The 17,387-nt window shown below is 43.6% G+C and overlaps 1 protein-coding gene and 1 long non-coding RNA gene across 2 annotated transcripts; one reads left to right on the top strand and one right to left on the bottom strand.

The window, feature by feature from the left end:
* Positions 1 to 2,472: 2,472 nt before the first annotated feature.
* On the top strand, positions 2,473 to 10,697 carry LOC108535100 (uncharacterized). The gene is made up of 4 exons (XR_001887129.1): positions 2,473 to 2,574; positions 3,053 to 3,183; positions 4,350 to 4,584; positions 10,611 to 10,697. It is a non-coding gene; the product is annotated as an uncharacterized LOC108535100 (long non-coding RNA).
* Positions 8,211 to 8,958, bottom strand: LOC108535099 (60S ribosomal protein L10-like). Its single transcript, XM_017880817.1, has one exon. It carries the CDS (start codon positions 8,917 to 8,919, stop codon positions 8,275 to 8,277), a length of 645 nt encoding a protein of 214 aa, XP_017736306.1. The 5' UTR covers positions 8,920 to 8,958; the 3' UTR covers positions 8,211 to 8,274.
* Positions 10,698 to 17,387: the final 6,690 nt, after the last annotated feature.

The following is a 17,387-nucleotide window of genomic DNA, read 5'->3' as shown; positions in this document are numbered from 1 at the left end:
TCAGAATGAGGAATGGTTCACAAGAGTTCAGATGGGAGTGGGCTTCAGCTGGAAATTCAATTCTGTTACCATTAGGTTGGTACAAAAGTAATTGCGGTTTTCGCCATTCCTTTTTTTTTGAAACGGAATCTTGCTCTGTTGCCCAGGCTGGAGTACAGTAGTGCGATCTTGGCTCACTGCAACCTCTGCCTCCGGGTTCAGGAGATTCTCCTGCCTCAGCCTCCAGAGTAGCTGGGATTACAGGCATGTGCCACCACGCCCAGCTAATTTTTGTATTATTAGTAGAAACGGGATTTCACCGTGTTGCCCAGGCTGGTCTTGAACCCCTGAACTCAAGTGATCCACCCACCTCGGCCTCCCAAAGTGCTGGAATTACAGGCATGAGCCACCATGCCCAGCCATGCCATTACTTTTAAATAGCAAAAACCACAATTACTTTTGCACCAACCAAATAGATTTTTCCCATGTCAGTAAAGTTTTATTGAGAAAGAGGTCAGTAAGAAATGATTAGAGAGATCAGAATTTACTTTCTTCATATGATCTAACATTTTAATGTCCATGTAGTTTTTCCCAGACAGCAAGAATAATTCAGGGTTGGTTTTTATCCCAAAGTTTCCCCATACTTAAGAGAAAACCATTCATACGTGGCGATGGGGCCCCTGAACTGAAAACACTTCTGATGCAAAAGAGTAAGAGACTAAATCGTTACGGAAGAGTTCGGGTCCTATTTCAATGACACTCTCTCTCTCAGATTCACCACAGTCAGCACTTCCAAAATGTCTTTCAAACATTTAAAAAACATGTATTAATGGCATTTGCATTTTAAGCTACAATTAAAACAAATGTTAAGATTTAATGACATATTTTAATATTTCCAAATATCACACTGGGCGCAATGGCTCGTGCCTGTCATCCCAGCCCTTTGGGAGGTCGAGGCAGGTAGATTGCTTGAGCTCAGGAGTTTGGAAGCAGCCTGGGCAACGTGGCAAAACCCCATCTCTACAAAAATTAGCTGGGAGTGGTGGCATGTGCCTATAATCCCAGCAGCTTGCGGGGCTGAGGCAGGAGACCTGCTGGAGCCCAGGAGGTCGAGGCTGCACAGACCCACGTTCGCACCACTGCACTCCAGCCTGGGTTACAGAGCGAGACTTTGTTTCAAAAAAAAAAAAAAAAAAATCATTTAAAAGGCTACATTTGGCCGGGCGCGGTGGCTCAAGCCTGTAATCCCAGCACTTTGGGAGGCCGAGACGGGCGGATCACGAGGTCAGGAGATCGAGACCATCCTGGCTAACACGGTGAAACCCCGTCTCTACTAAAATACAAAACTAGCCGGGCGAGGTGGCGGGCGCCTGTAGTCCCAGCTACTCGGGAGGCTGAGGCAGGAGAATGGCGTGAGCCCGGGAGGCAGAGCTTGCAGTGAGCTGAGATTTGGCCACTGAACTCCAGCCTGGGCGACAGAGCGAGACTCCGTCTCAAAAAAAAAAAGGCTACATTTAGTCAGGCGCAGTGGCTCACGCCTGTAATTCTAACACATTAGGAGACTGAAACAGGAGGAATGACTTGAGGCCTGGTTTTTTTTGTTGAGACCAGCCCTGGGGCAACAAAGCAATATCCTCTCATCTACAAAAAAAAATCTCTACAAAAAAGTTTTAAAAATGAGCTGGGCACAGTGGCACATACCAGTTGACCTAGCTACTAGGGAGGCTGAGAAGGAGGGATCACTTGAGCCCAGGAGGTCGAGGCTACAGTGAGTTATGATTTTGCCACTCTACCCCAGAGCGAGACACTGTCACTAAAATAAATGAATATTTTTAAAGGCTTTATTTAATTTTATGATTTTCTCTTTGGGTTTTTTTTTTTTTGTCGTCAACTTTTTAGTTTGAAGCTTAAAAAATGAATTAAAATAAGCAAAATCTGAGACATCATACATACAGAAAATGAATAAAACAAACGGAAGACTGAATTAAAATGTACTACATTATATATTTATAAAGCAAATGCTGTATAACCACAAATCAGGTTCTGTGGTTCTATAGATTTCCTCTATTTTCATCTAAATTACACGTGTGCCGCTGGTAACCGTAACTGCAATGCAGCACATAAGGTACCTAGGCTGCTTCCTGATATACATTCAGTACTCAGTAGGTATTTATCCTAATTGTGAGTCCGTGATTCATTCAACAAACATTCACTGAGTTTATATTATATGCCAGCTTTGTATCAAGCACTGGAGAAAGAAAAATGGCTAGACATAGTGTCCCATTACAGCACCACCAGGGAGATAGACGTGTGCAACTGAAAGTGACTACAGCTCAAGTTAGTGGGGCCCCAGTGGCCCCAGGGCATAGAAGAAGGAGTGATTTTTCTACAGAAGGAAACGGAGTTTGCCAGTGAGCACGGTGGGAAGAGAGCTGTTGTTCCACCACAAGTAATGACATGAGCCGAGGTACAGAGACCTGGGTGAGCAGGCTCATCCCTGTGTGTGCACAGTGGGGCGGGAAGGATAGGGGTTGGGGGATGGATCAGGGGAAAGCTGAACTTTTTCTTTGGGAACAGGGGAACTAATAGAATCATGTAAGTGCATCAAACCTATGGCGAAGATTTTTCTCACAATGGAGTGGAAGTTTTGAGCTTATGTGGAAATATCATTTACCTCCACATAGTAATAATAATAATTACTGATATTATTATTAGCAATTATACTACTGCCGCTGAGCCTCCTGGGCATTGCATATGTATTATGCCATTTATCACCACAAAAAGCCCCTGAGGTGTCTACTATTATTACTGAGAGGCAGTAGAATTTAATTATTATGAATGCATGCTCTGAAGCTAGATTATTTGTGTTAAGGTCCTGGCTCCACATTTAGGCAAGTAGCTTAACCTCCCCATGACCCAGTTTTCTTATCTTTATAATGAGGTAATAAAAATGCCAAGCTGATGAGGTTGTGGGAAGGATTTAATAAGATTCTACCTGTGAAATGTTTAAAAGAAGTTAACATTTAATACATTGTGTTAAATGAAGGTTGCCTTTTATTGACCCATTTCACAGAGGAGAAAAGTGAGGCTTGAGGAGAAGAGGTCACATTTCAAAGGTCACCTAGCCAATAAGTTGAAAGTTCTGGATTCAAACCGAGGAATTCTCAACACAGAGCCCCATCCCTCCACCATCTAACAAGCCAGGTTTAGTTGCTAAAGTTGGGGTTTTCTCTGGCAAATTTTGACATGCTTAACTCTGTTTTAAGGACTTTCTTTCTTTTTTAAATTAAAAAAAAAGTTAAGAGACAGGATCTGGCTCTGTTGTCCAGGCAGGAGTGCAGTGGCTATTCATAGGAATGATCATAGCACACTGCAGCCTGGAACTCCTGGGCTCAGATTCTCCTGCCTCAGCCTCCTGACTAGCTGGGACTACAGGCATGCACCACCATGCCTGATTCAAGGACTTTCCTAAGTCATCCCCTGCCAAAAGGTCCAGCCAGAAGGGGATGAGGAAATGTACCTCTATTTGCTTCTTGCTACCTGAAGGAAACATTAATTAATGGATTTTATCAAACATTTATTCACTTACGGATATAGTTTCAATGTTTGCCACCTCCAAATCTCATGTTGAAATGTGATCTCCAGTGTTGGACATGGGGCCTAGTGGGAGCGGGAGGTGTTTGAATCCTGTGGGCAGATCTCTCAAGAATGGCTTGGTGTTCTTCCTGCAATAATGAGCTCACTGGAGATCTGGTTGCTTAAAGGAGACTGGCATCTCCTCCTCTCCTTCTTGCTCCCGCTCTTGCCATGTGACACCACCTGCTCCACCTGCATCTTCTGCCATAATGGTGAGATTCCTGAGGCCCTCACCAGAAGCAGATGCCACCAGCATGCTTCTTGCATAGTCTGTAGAACCGTGAGCCAAATAAACCTCTGTTCTCTGTAAATTACCTGGTCTCAGGGAATCCTTTATGGCAATGTAAAGTGAACTAACACACTTACTCATCCTCTAAGTGTTCAGCATCGAATTTTGTCATTTCACATAAATTATCTCAGATACTGTCCACCACCAAAACTGTCTGACTATTCCCATTTTCTAAGTGGGGACATTGATGCTCAGAAGAGTTAAATAACCTGTTCAAGGCCAGACAATTGCTATTGACTTTGCAATGTCTACCCCACATCATCTGCACTGGTGGGGCCTAATTAATGTGAGCTAGTCACAGAAATCACATCTCCATTTCCAATGGGAGGATTCAGGCCTAAGCCAATTAGTGCAGAGCATCCTGCCAGCTGTAGGGATTAGTTCAGAAATGAGCACACATTTGAGTAAAAAAGGTGCAAGGGGAACGTTTCTGGGGCTTCTGCAGATATTGTCCTGTTTCTCTGGAGAAAGCATCAGCAGGAGACAGTTTGATCCTTTGACATTGCTGTATGTGGATTGGAGGTCTGGGGATGCTGCAGCCACCTCACAATAAGCTTGTGCATGACACTGGTGCAGGGGTGGGAATGGCCAGGTGAATCACAGCTACCACTGGATAAAGCCAATCCTGAAGCTTCCTGCTATGTGGGCCAACAGATGTCCTTATTGTTCCAACAGTCTGAGTAAGAATTTCTGCACAGTTTGCACAGCGTGGAACTTGGTTCCAAGTCCAAGTCCAAACTGGGGCTACTCCCCAATCTGCGCCTTCCTACCATGCACGGCTGCAGACACGGTTCTTCTACTTAAGTTGTTTACCATCTGGCAGGAGGTTTTTGGCATTCTGCTACAGTGGCAGATTTGGTCATCAGTCACAATGCCAAGCTGGTGGTGGTTTGAGTCATTGCTTTTCTGTTGGCCTATTTCTTTCATAATAAATATGTATTGCTTAGATAATAAAAACAACAAAGGGGAAAATTCCATGTGAGGCAGAGGTAAACAAAAACGCTGTGCTTTTAGGAGGCTTATATAAAGATCAAGCTGTATGATGTGCGTTAGCATGATTTAAAGAATGCTAAACTGGGTGGAGCCCAAGACAGATAAAAGATGCTAAGCCTTTTATCGTACCACTAGGCACTAGTGACTTTTGAGACCTGACCATTAATTAGGAAGAGCTCGTTGTAGTTATTATCAAACCTCCCTAATTTCCCCAAGTGAACGGATGAGGGCTGGGTTGAGGATAGATGGGGGAGAGGTGGTAAGAATCCTCTGAAGCCCATTTCTGGAACCTTGGTGTCTCAGCATCACTGCTTCCTTGGTGGATTTCCTTTCTGCTCTCCTGCAAGTGACCTTTGTGAGCCTCTGACTCCGTAGGACTGGCCCCAGCTACCCTTTTTGCTAAGGATGTATCATCTTGCTGGGCTTTACCAAGGGCGTTACTAAACCAGCTTCTATGATTGTAGCCACACAAAGGTAGGCAAGGAAAAGACCCTAATTTGGAAAGCAGAAACCCACTCTCCAGCTGGAGCCCAACTCCTGATCTTTCCACCCCCAAAGGCATAGGCTAAGATTCCTTTCCCCTCACTGACTGGATTAATTTCAGCCTCATTAACAATTCCCCCCACCTCCAGACTCATTTACCTACTGTTGTTTTTAACCTCAAAAAACGTCATGGCAACAAAGATCAGAGGAAAGATCACAGTGTCTGGAGTCAGAGAGACATACGCATTTGCATCCCAACTCTGCCTCTTGCTAGAACTCTGATTTTGAGCAGGTTCTTTGAGGTCAGCTCCCTCATCTGTAGGGGTTTCCGATGAAATAAATGATGCAATAGAAACCTTATAAATGCATGAAATTACTGAGGAATTTATGTGCTTTTGCAGAAATTATGAGGCAGGGAAGCAAGAGAGATGCCTTTATTTTCTTCCAGGGATGAGAGTGGAAGGCAAGGAAGAGTGTTACAGCTGAGGGAACAGACGGTGGAAGGCCTGGGGACAAATAAAGTCCAATATAGCTGGAAAGTAGAATATAGGAAATAAATTAAGCCTGGAGAGCTAAGGGTAATCCAGATAGTTCAAAGCCATATAAGGAGTTTGCACATTATCCTAAGAGAAGGGAGGAGCCATAGAAGGGTCTTAAGCCAGAGAATAGCTTGACATGTGTTTTTAAAACTTTACTGTGCCTGTGTAGAGAATAGTTTGCAGGGGGTCAAGGCTGGAACTGGCAACCCAGTTAGGAAGCTGATGACCTAGTCCAGAGGATGGGTGGCAGCTTGAACCAGAGAGACAAAAGTGGAATCGAGAAAGCTGGATGGCTGTGCCACTTGCTATGGCTTCAAGGAAGTTAACCTCAGTTGAGTTACTTAACCTTCACTGAGTTAAGTCTCAGGTTTTCTTCCCCATTGTTTATAGAGGACAGTAATAGCATCTGTATCCTAGAGTTTTTAGGGGATTAAACGAGAGAATGCATATAGAGCACATTACACAGCATCTGCCACATCATATGCACTGGCAAGATGGAAGCGACTATTACCATTGTTAGTAGTGGAAGTCATGTGGGCAAATATCACAGGGTGCATTCGGGGCATGCTGCTTAAATGAATGAAATAAGTGAATAGACAGTGAGTGCCAGAAAATGCCCTTTTCAAGACTGAAATCTTGTTTAAAAGGTATAAATAGTCCTGGTGAGGAAGGACAGAGAGAGGTAGGGAGGGTTGTTGTCTAAAGAGGTCAATGTGCTCTCTTGGTGAGCTCTTCTAAGAGTTAGGACACAAAGAGAATGTGTCCAAATGGTGAACAGGTGGGGCAACCAAGCTGGAGTCCTTTTGAAGAGGGTCAGGAAACAAAAGCCTGCAAGCAGCACAGATGTGTGAAAAAGCTATTTTTAGTCTGCTATAAGAAGCCCACAGGAGAAGTACCACCCCTAACCCTAGTCCTCTTTGTCTGTGTCTTCTCTGCCGGGAAAATCAATCATCCTGTCAGGAGGGCAGGTGTTAAAATTGGTCAGAGGAAATAAAAATCCAAGAGAGATGAAGATATAGTGAGAGAATGTCATGCTCTGTTAAATGCATTCAAGTCTCATTGCTCAGAGAAATGACATGTTAGGGTTCAACTGAAAATACAAATGTTTTGTTGTTTTTGCAGATTTTAAAGGAATATATGCTCATTTTAAGACTCCAACTATCAACAGAAACTATTTTGAGCACCAACTGTGTGGCAGGAAGTAAGCCTAGAGCTTTATGTATATTTATTTCACTTTATTATTATTATTATTATTATTATTATTATTATTATTTTGAGATGGAGTTTTACTCTTGTTGCCCAGGCTGGGGTGCAATGGCATGATCTCAGCTCACCACAACTTCTGCCTCCTAGGTTCAAGTGATTCTACTGCCTCAGCCTCCTGAGTAGCTGGGATTACAGGCATGCACCAGCACACCCGACTAATTTTGTATTTTTAGTAGGGACGGGGTTTCTCCATGTTGGTCAGGCTGGTCTCGAATTCCCAACCTCAGGTGATCTGCCCGCCTTGACCTCCCAACGTGCTGGGATTACAGGTGTGAGCCACTGCACCCAGCCTGTCATTTAATTATCACCCAAATTTATTGTATGCCTAGTATCACTTACCCATTCTACAACTAACGAGCCCAAGATCAAGAGAGCTTAAGTGACTTGCCCAGAGTCACACAGCTAGTTCTATGACTTGCTCATTTGGACAAGTTACTTAATCTCCCTATGCCTCAGTTGGTTCAACTGTTACAGAGGATAAGGACTCCCAGTAGACTGAAGTGTGCTTAGACATTAGAACCACACTCTCGTTCAAAATCTTCTTTTATAACTTACTAACTTTATGTCTTTGGGCAAGCCATATAGCCGTGTGCCTCAGTTCCTCTTCTGAAAACTGGGAATCTTAATAGTGACAATGGGCTGTTGCAAGGATTAAATTAGCTAATACAGGCTAAATGCTTATAAAAGTACCTGCTCTCTCATAGCTAATAGCTCGTATTAATATAATTGGTAGCAGTAGTATTTCTATCCTGTCTTGTTAGGACAACATAACTTATTCCAGCAAGGCTCATTAGAAGAAAAAGAATGGACTTTCCAGGGCAGGCAGATCTCTTCTGAGAATTCAAGGAGCTCACCCTGTGAAACATTCAGAATAGTGCCGGGAAAATAGTCGCGCTTATGCCCATGTTTTGTTATTATTATCTATAAATTCCACAACACAAGCGCTTAACTTCTGTTTGCTACTTCTTCACACTGCATTATCCAATCTAAAAAAATCTCATCATCCAGAGACAAATAATAGTTTCTTTTTTTTTTTGGACAGGAAGTAGAATTTATTGGTATTAAGTGGGGGCAGCATATTGGAAGCCCTCATGAGTGCAGGGCCCGCCATTTGTCCAGAGGACCACGATTGGGGATGTACTTGACCCCACAGCCATCTGGGATGAGCCGCTTTTCAGCCACCATGTCTTCAAATTCATCAGCATTGAACTTGGTGAAGCCCCACTTCTTTGAGATGTGGATCTTCTGGCGGCCAGGAAACTTGAACTTGGCCCTGCGCAGGGCCTCAATCACATGCTCCTTGTTCTGCAGCTTGGTGCGGATGGACATGATAACTTGGCCAATGTGAACCCTGGCCACAGTGCCCTGGGGCTTTCCAAAAGCACCTCGCATGCCTGTTTGGAGCCTGTCAGCCCCAGCACAGGACAACATCTTGTTGATGCGGATGACGTGGAAGGGGTGGAGCCGCACACGGATATGGAAGCCATCCTTGCCACAACTTTTTACCATGTACTTATTGGCACAAATTCGGGCAGCCTCCAGGGCTTCAGAGGACAGCTGCTCATATTCATCTGACACCATGTGGCCACAGAGCGGAAACTCATTCACTTTTGCCTTCTTCCGCCCCAGGTCAAAGATGCGAATCTTGGCATCAGGGACACCTCGGCAGAAGCGAGACTTTGGGTACGGCTTGTTCTTACAATACCGGTAACAACGGGCGGGGCGGCGGCCCATGGCGACAGCAGGATCTTCAGTGGCGCGCCGAAGGGAAAGAGAGACAAATAATAGTTTCTAGTGTATCTTCGTTACTTTTGAAGCAACAGCATAAATGTGTTTCTATGCCATGTTCACATTTAACTGAGTTGAACATAGTGGGTGTGAACTCTGGCATCGGCAGATACTAGCTCTCCGACCTTAGGGAGGTAACTTCACTTGCCTGAATCATCGTTTCTTTATCTGCAAAACGAGGATAATAATCATAGTTTCCTTACCTGCAAAATGAGGATAGTAATCTCATAGAGTGGTAGTGAGGACAAAATAGAGCATTTTAAGACACTTAGAACAGAACCTTGTCACATAGGCTTGAAAAAAGACTTAGTAATTTAAAATAGGTGTTCTACACAATGGCCAGAGTAATCCTTATAAATCAGACTGTTACTTTTCTGCTTAAACTCTGAAATTTTCTTATTGTATTTGGAATTAAATTCATATGCCTTACCTTGGTCTATGTGAAGGATCTTGGTGTTCTGAAAATTGTTCCTTTCATTTCCTACCTTGTTCAGAACTGAGGGACATACAGATGAATGTTTGGTGTGTGTCGTTTAAATCTGTAGGATAGTGGGTATTATGAACTAAACTGTGCCCCCCACCCGCCCAAATTAACATGTTGAAGCTCTGAACCCCCAATGTGACCATATTTGGAGATAGAGCCTTTAAACAGCTCCAAAATATTCCAGTTGCAGTCCTAGCATACGGAGACACGAGAAGTGGGGGATGGGAATTTTCCTACTAAGAATCTGCAAAGCCAGGCTGGGCGCGGTGGCTCATGCCTGTAATCCCAGCACTTTGGGAGAACAAGGAGGGTGGATCACGAGGTCAGGAGTTCAAGACCAGCCCGGCCAAGATGGTGAAACCCATTCTCCATTGCTCCTGCCTGGGCGATAGAGTGAGACTCCCTCTCAAAGAAAAAAAAAAAAGAATGTACAAGGCCATGAAGGAGAGGCCCTAATTCAATATGACTGGTGTCCCTCTAAAGAAGAGAAGAGGCCAGGCACGGTGGCTCATGCCTATAATCCCAGCACTTTGGGAGGTCAAGGTGGATGGATCACGAGGTCAGGAGATTGAGGCCATCCTGGCGAACATGGTGAAACCCCGTCTCTACTAAAAATACAAAAAAAACTAGCTGGGCATGGCAGCACACACCTGTAGTTCCAGCTACTCAGGACACTGAGGCAGGAGAATTGCTTGAACCAGGAGGCAGAGGTTGCAGTGAGCTGAGATCGCATCACTGACTCCAGCCTGGCAACAGAGCAAGACTCCTTCTCAAAAAAAAAGAGATACCAGGGATGCACCTATAGAGAAAAGGCCGTGTGATAACACAGCATGAATGTGACCATCTGTAAGCCATAAAGAGAGGCCTCAAGAGAAACCAAACCTACTGACACCTCCATCATGGACTTCCAGTCTCTAGAACTGTGAGCGAACAAACCTCTGTTGTTTAAGTCATGCAGTCTGTGGTATTTTGTTATGGCATCCCTAGAAAACTAATACACTAGGCATCCTAGGACAGCACCCAAAAAACAATCTTATATTCCAGATCACAGGCAAAGGTGGACATTGACAAGGGTGGACCTAGGGACTTAAACAATGGCAGGACAGCGTCTTTCTCTTCATATTTCAGATCCATCCACCTTCGTCTCCCGCAGGAGCTCTTACTGTAGCGGGTCAATGGCGACTGGCACTCTTAACCCTCCACCCTTAACAGGCCGTTTTGCAAAAGGAGGGGAGATTTGTTGTTTTCCAGCCACCTAAGATCAAACCTTAAGGTACTCTTTTGCCTTTCCCTGATTGGTTTCAATGATTATTTCTGGGCCAATCACTGACTGGCCAGACAGCCTCATGCTCTGGGTGGAAACAAAAGGGAACACGATTTTTAGCACGCTGTGAGGTTTTCATAAAGTGGGGATGGAGTTGGTTGTTGAGGGGAGGCGGGGATTCCTATGTAAGTCAGAGCTTAGGAAAATAGAGCATACTCCATGTTTTACAAGTAGCACGGGATTTAAAACAGAGCATTAGATGCTTCTAAAACTACAGTAAGGGGCAGAGGGAAATAAGAAAGGTCACAACTAATCTTCGTATGCTGCTTGTTTTCAAGGAAACAGGAAGATGGAGGGCCCTAGGAAACTGCTGGCAATGACAGATATCTTCAGTACTGTGGTGGGTGAGTCACAGGAAAATGCCTAGAGGCCTCTCAAAGTCTCACGTCTACTGAAGTTCATTATATCTTCTTGCTGTTTCCAAAGGAGCAGTGATTCTCTGTCTCTCTATCAATCATCTAGCTACCTAGTTACCTTCCTACTTACCTATCTAATTCTGGTCTTCCAAAACTTGTGTAAATTCCTCACAGTGGCAGACTCTAGTTTTCAGAGATTCTGGGATATGTGGCTCACAATCACAGGTTTCTGGCCCCTTTGATACATGGAAGGGCATAGACGGGAGGATGGCATTGAGTTGCTAACACACTCTGGTGTAGATCCTCAGAGAAAAGGATGCTGGACAAACAGCACCTATGCTACCCTGAGTCATAGATACTGTAAGTATTTCTCTCACATTATTAACTTTTTTTTTTTTTTTTAACATGTAAGGGTTCTAAGGGAGCTTAATCTGTTTGAACAGCTTAGGGGGTCTTGGAGACATTAAGGAGAGTGGGGAGGGTCAGGTTACAGGAAAATATTTTCATTTCCAAATAGAGAAAGAAAATCGAAGTCATAAGCTATAAGGTGGTGGAAATTCTGGGAGAGTTTCTAGATGGGAACATCAAGAAGATGGTACATGAGGACTTGGAAAATAAAACAGTACTTACGAAAAGGCATCAGACATTTACAAAGAACAGATTGTACCAAAATCATCTTACTTATTTGTTTGTTTATTTATGAATGACTGAGGGAATTACTGGACCCATGGAGCATATGGATTTTCACGAGGCATTTACCAAAATCTCATTATGTCTCTGTGAACAAATGGCAAAATGCTGGTGGCACTACTGCTAAGTGCAATCATAACTGAAGGACTGTATCCTGAGAATGTTGACTAATGGATCCATGTCAGCCTGGAAAAATGGTCTCAGTTAAGGAGTCCTGGCTTTGGTTTTGTCCGGTTCAAACTTTTTATCATTGTTTTCTTTCAGAGCAACGATGGCTCTCTAATCAAATCTGAGGATGCACCAAGGCAGAGAGAAAGGATACATGGATTGTATAATAAAATTAGGATTCACCAAACTATCAATAGCCTGGCATGAAGGGCAGAAGGAGCAAGTTGAACTGTACTAGAAATAAATCTAGAACATTGCTTCTAGACCTCCAAACAGTACAATGAGGGGAAGAGGGGGTTGGCTTGAGAGCAGACTCTGGAAAAAGAATTGTTACTATTGTAAACCACCTTAGACTGTCGGGTCATATTAAACTGTCAAAATAATGAGGTGACATTTTGGGTTGCATTTATAGTATTGCTTTAAATAGAATAACACCAGGCACATAGTATATGCTCAACAGATACTATGTAAAATAGCGTATGAATTAATGTCTTTTCTGGAATATTATGTTTGATGCAGGGCAGGTTCTCAGCTTCACTCAGGAAAGGATTCGAGAGAGAGCCAGTGATGGAAGAAAGCAGCTTTACTGAGGCGGCCGCAGTGTTACAGCCCTTTGTGACTGCTCCTTGCACGGCAGGGCTAGCCCGTAGGCAGTGCATCAAGAGTAGCAGCATACGGGTGATTTGCAGTCATATTTATGCCCACTTTTAGTGACCTGCTAATTAAGGAGTGAATTATTCAGAAAAAACTAGAAAATTAGTGGTGACTTCAGGGTGTTGCCATGGGATTGATGGGAGTGTCTGACGCTGCTGGGCAGTGAGAACAACTGGAGGTGCTTCCGGCGCCTCTTCCCGGTTTCTGCCAGTCTTCAATCTGGTGCAGTCCTGCCTGCTTCCTACCTCATTCCCCACTTAGAGAACAGAACTTCTCCTTAATCTTCAGAGGGCTGCAGAAAGGCAGAGGTCCATCTTCCGTAACTGCTTCCTGCGGATTTATGGGCATAGGCCCTGCCTGGCATTGGAGAAGTAAAAATTTCTGGATTCCTGATTTAAGAGGCCTAAAGGCAAGATGCTTTTATGCTTTGGGTTGGAAGACAGGATAGCGTGGAAGCCTTGTGCCAGCATTGTCCTCACGTTGAACTGTTGTAACTTGGAAGACACAAACTTTACTAAGACGTTAAACAAGCAAGGGCCTAAAATTAGTAGTAACAAGACAACTTTCAAAGGTCCTAGGAGAGATAAAAACCAGGTGAGACTTGGGAGGGCATTCCTGTTGATCAACCAGATAGAGTTGGGGTTAGTTAGTGCCCTGTTACATGTATGTAACCAGGTATCTTGCTCATAGATCATTTGAATGTTAACCTCAACCTTTCTGGGGTTGTTCATTTGTGTGCAGCAGGTTTTATTAATACCTACATAGATTCCATCTTTTTCAGCTAGTAAACAATCCGATGCTAGTCTGTTTTTAAGAACTATATTTTCCAAAGAGTCTAAGGACTCTTGAATTTCCTTCAATACCTGCCCTGTGTTGGTGGCTTATGATTCTAATGATTCTAAAGTGTGAGTGAAGTTCTTTAGGGTTGACTTGTGGTAGGCGAAGCCACCCCAGGGGGCTGCTAGTCCTACTGCTGCCCTGATTTCTGCCAGAAGGAACCCCTTTGATCATTTATTTCTGGTATTCTTTGGTCTTATGGAATATAGATAGTGACGCCTGGAGGGGAAAGGGTGACCAATGTACATTCAGTGTACATTCCAAGTGTTTGTTATACAAGGAAAAACAACTTCTAAAATAACAGGTGGCTCCCCAGGGAGTCAGGAGTGGTTATGGGTTATGACATTTTCTCACTCATGACCACAAAGAAAATGAGCCCAGGTGGGGTGCAAACAGAGGCCCTATGGGGTAGGACGTCTATATTTTGCTGCTAAGTTGGGTCTATAGAGATATTCTTTTCCTGCTCCAATGGAGGTGGTCGAACAACTCCTGTTTTCCAGAAGTGGGCTGTACGCCCACTTTTCAGAGTAGGCCGTTGTTTTTCCTCCTGTATGTTCTGATCTGGGAGGAGGCACCATCTATGCTTTTCTTGCTCACATCTAGAGTAGGCTCAAAGCATTACAGGGAAAATTCTGCCTTTGTGTCATTAACACCACAGTGAGTGTGAAAGGTAGACTCATTAGTGCACTGGAGATACAGATACCCACCTTCCCACGTCCAGGTAACGGTGGTGGTGGCACGGGGACAGGTGGAATCCATTAAATTGGGAAAAGTTCCACCCAACATGTAGGGGTCTAGGTATTTTGGGATTGCTATGGTTAGTTAGGAGGTCTGGGGAGATGGCTGTGAGATTTTCCAGATGAGCCAGCAAATGGAACCATCTATCCTGGGGTGTTGATGACAAATCCAGCATCCATGAAGATGATTTCCTGATGCTATAATTTTTGAAATATTTACTATAGAGTTTTGTTCCTACCTGCACTGGATTAGGTTAATTGGGAGAGTAAACAGGATTAACAGTGGCAGCGTGCTGTCCAGTTGGGCTTTGGAGTAACCTTTACACCTAGTGTATTAGGCTGTTCTCACATTGCTATAAAGAAATACCTGAGGCTAGGTAATTTATAAAGAAAAGAGGTTTTTGGCTCACAGTTCTGCAGGCTGTACAGAAAGCATGACCCCGGTATCTGCTCAACTTCTGGGGAGACTTCAGAAAACTTACAACCAGGTTGAAGGCAAAGGGAGAGCAGATACATCACACGGCAAAAGCAGGAGCAAGAGTGCAAAGAGGAAGGTGCCACACACTTTTAAATGACCAGATCTTACGAGAACTCACCATGTCAAGGACTGTCCCAAAAGGGTGGTATTAAACCATTTATGGGAAACCGCCCCCATGATCCAATCGTCTTCCACTAGGCCCTGTCTCCAACATTGGGAATTATGATTCAACATGAGATTTGGGTGGGGAGCCACATCCAAACTATATCCTAGCAAGGGAAAAAGACATGTTTCCCAGGAGGAGGCAGTTGGACAAAGCATTACAAAAGAAGTATTATGGCTGGGCACAGTGGCTCATGCCTATAATTCCAGCACTTTGGGAGGCCAGGGTGGGAGGATCACTTGAGCCCAGGAGTTCAAGACCAACTTGGGCAACATAATGGAACCCCATCTCTACAAAATAAAAATAAAAATAAAAAATTAGCTGGACATGGTGGGATGCACCTGCAGTCCCAGCTACACAGGAATTTGAGGTGGGAAGATTGCTTGGACCTGGGAGGTCAAGGCTGCAGTGAGCCATGATTGTGCCACTGCACTCCAGCCTGGGTGACAGAGAGGGACCCTACCTCAGAAAGAAAAAAGAAAAGAAAAGAAGTATTACAATCAGGAAGAAGAGAGACAAAAAAGGACAATTCCCACCCACAGTATCTCATTACCACTTCTGGCTGAGTGTTGATTCTTTTAAATAGGTAGCGGCGGTCCTCCAAAAGTTCACAGATGTAGGCTGTGGTATCCTCCTTTTGCACATGTGACTCATAAGTAACAGGTCTAATCTTGGTACCCAACCAGTTATTTCCTGGAGTTTAACAGTAGTGCGGGTACTCATTACCACCTGATAATGACCTTTCTCTTTTGGTTGTAATTGATCTTCAGAGGATCCATCTTTATAAGGTTTCAGTAAGATTAAGTCTCCTAGTTGAATGGGAGAGTTTATTTTTTTCTCCTGTGGGAAGAGGCAATACTACATTTCCATATTCTTGAAGGGCCTTTTGAACCTGGTCTAAGTTGATAATGTGGGTGAACAATCTATGTGTCTCTTCATCAAACAGGAGGTCTAAAGTTAACAAGGGCCTTCCATTTAGTCATTTCAAATGGACTAAGCTTTAAGGTTTCCTTTGGAGCAAAAAGCGCTATGGGTAGGAGAGAAACTGGGCCTCTGAGGTCTCTTAAGAGTTTTGCTAATGTCCTTTTAAAATATGACTGGCTTTTCTACCTTCCTAGGGTATTGAAGACTCCAGGAGGAGTGAAGATGATAGGTAATGTCCAAGCTAAGGAAAACTGCTGGGTCACCTTAGCTGTGAAGGAAGGTCCGTTATGACTTTGCAAATATTTAGGTAACCCAAATGTTGGAATGATCTCTTTAAGTAAGAATCTGGACATTTCTAATGCTTTTTTTTTAAATCTTTCTAGGGAAAGCTTTATCCACCCAGTGAACTGCATATGAACACTAGCAAATATTTTAGTTCCCTATAAAGTGGCATCTGGGTGAAATCTATTTGCCAGTTTTCCCCAGGGTATGTTTCTCAGTGTTCTATAGGTTTGAGTAGGGCGGGGGACATGGGGTGGCTTCCTGGGCTGTTATGGGCACAAAGTCCCCAGGCCCTGATGACGTTTTCCCCCCTATGGTCCAGAACAGTTTCCCAAGATTTGAGAAGCCAATTTGAATAGATTCCTGTCCCAAACGTGAATACTCATGGAAATATTTAATTATTTTCAATTACTTAGCTCCAGGCAGAAAGAGTTTCTTGCTTTCTAGCAACCACCCTGAGGGGTCTTTTTGTAAGCCTTTCTGTTCTGCCCATTTAATTTTTTCAAGGGTATTGTAGGGCGCCACATGTAGAGTACCTGGTGTTAGTGCAGTGACCTGTAATGCTGGTATTTTTTCAGTTGTGGCCTTGGCTGCCGTGTCTGCCAGAGCATTTTCTCTGATAATCGAGGTGCCTCCTTTTGATGTCCCTTGCAGTGGATAGCTGCTGTCTCCTTTGGGAGCTGAACAGCAGCTAAAAGTTCCAAGCTGTCAGAGAGATGTTGTATGGGGGATACCCTGGCTGTTAGTAGTCTCCTTTTTTTTTTTCATATGGTCACATGAGCATGGTGCACCAGGAACCCATATTTGAAATTAGTAAATATATTGACTCTTGCAGTAAAAAAAGTATGTATTTTTATATACTTAAGAGCAAATATGTATATATATATATATACACACATATTCTCTTAAGTCTCTCTATACACACATATATGCGAATAGTCATGGAAATATTTAATTATTTTCAATTGCTTAGCTCCAGGCAGAAAGAGTTTCTTGCTTTCTAGCAACCACCCTGAGGGGTCTTTTTGTAAGCCTTTCTGTTCTGCCCATTTAATTTTTTCAAGGGTATTGTAGGGTGCCACTGACACATGTGGAATACCTGGTATTAGTGCATATATATATGTGTGTGTATATATATCACTCTTAAGTCTTTTCCCAATTGGAGGACCCTAATTAGAGTAATTAATTCTGCTTTTTGAGTGGAAATCTGGAAAGGTAAGTCTTTGGCTACCACCATGACTTCTTGCTGGATAACCACATCATAGCCTGCCTTTCTTTCCTTTCTTTCGTTCTTTTTTTTTTTTTTTTTTTTTTTTT

The sequence above is a fragment of the Rhinopithecus bieti genome, unplaced genomic scaffold, assembly GCF_001698545.2.
Source record: "Rhinopithecus bieti isolate Rb0 unplaced genomic scaffold, ASM169854v2 scaffold_12783, whole genome shotgun sequence".
Lineage (NCBI taxonomy): Eukaryota > Metazoa > Chordata > Mammalia > Primates > Cercopithecidae > Rhinopithecus > Rhinopithecus bieti.
The sequence above is the reverse complement of the archived record's forward strand: the minus strand, read 5'-3'. Positions and strand labels throughout refer to the sequence as shown.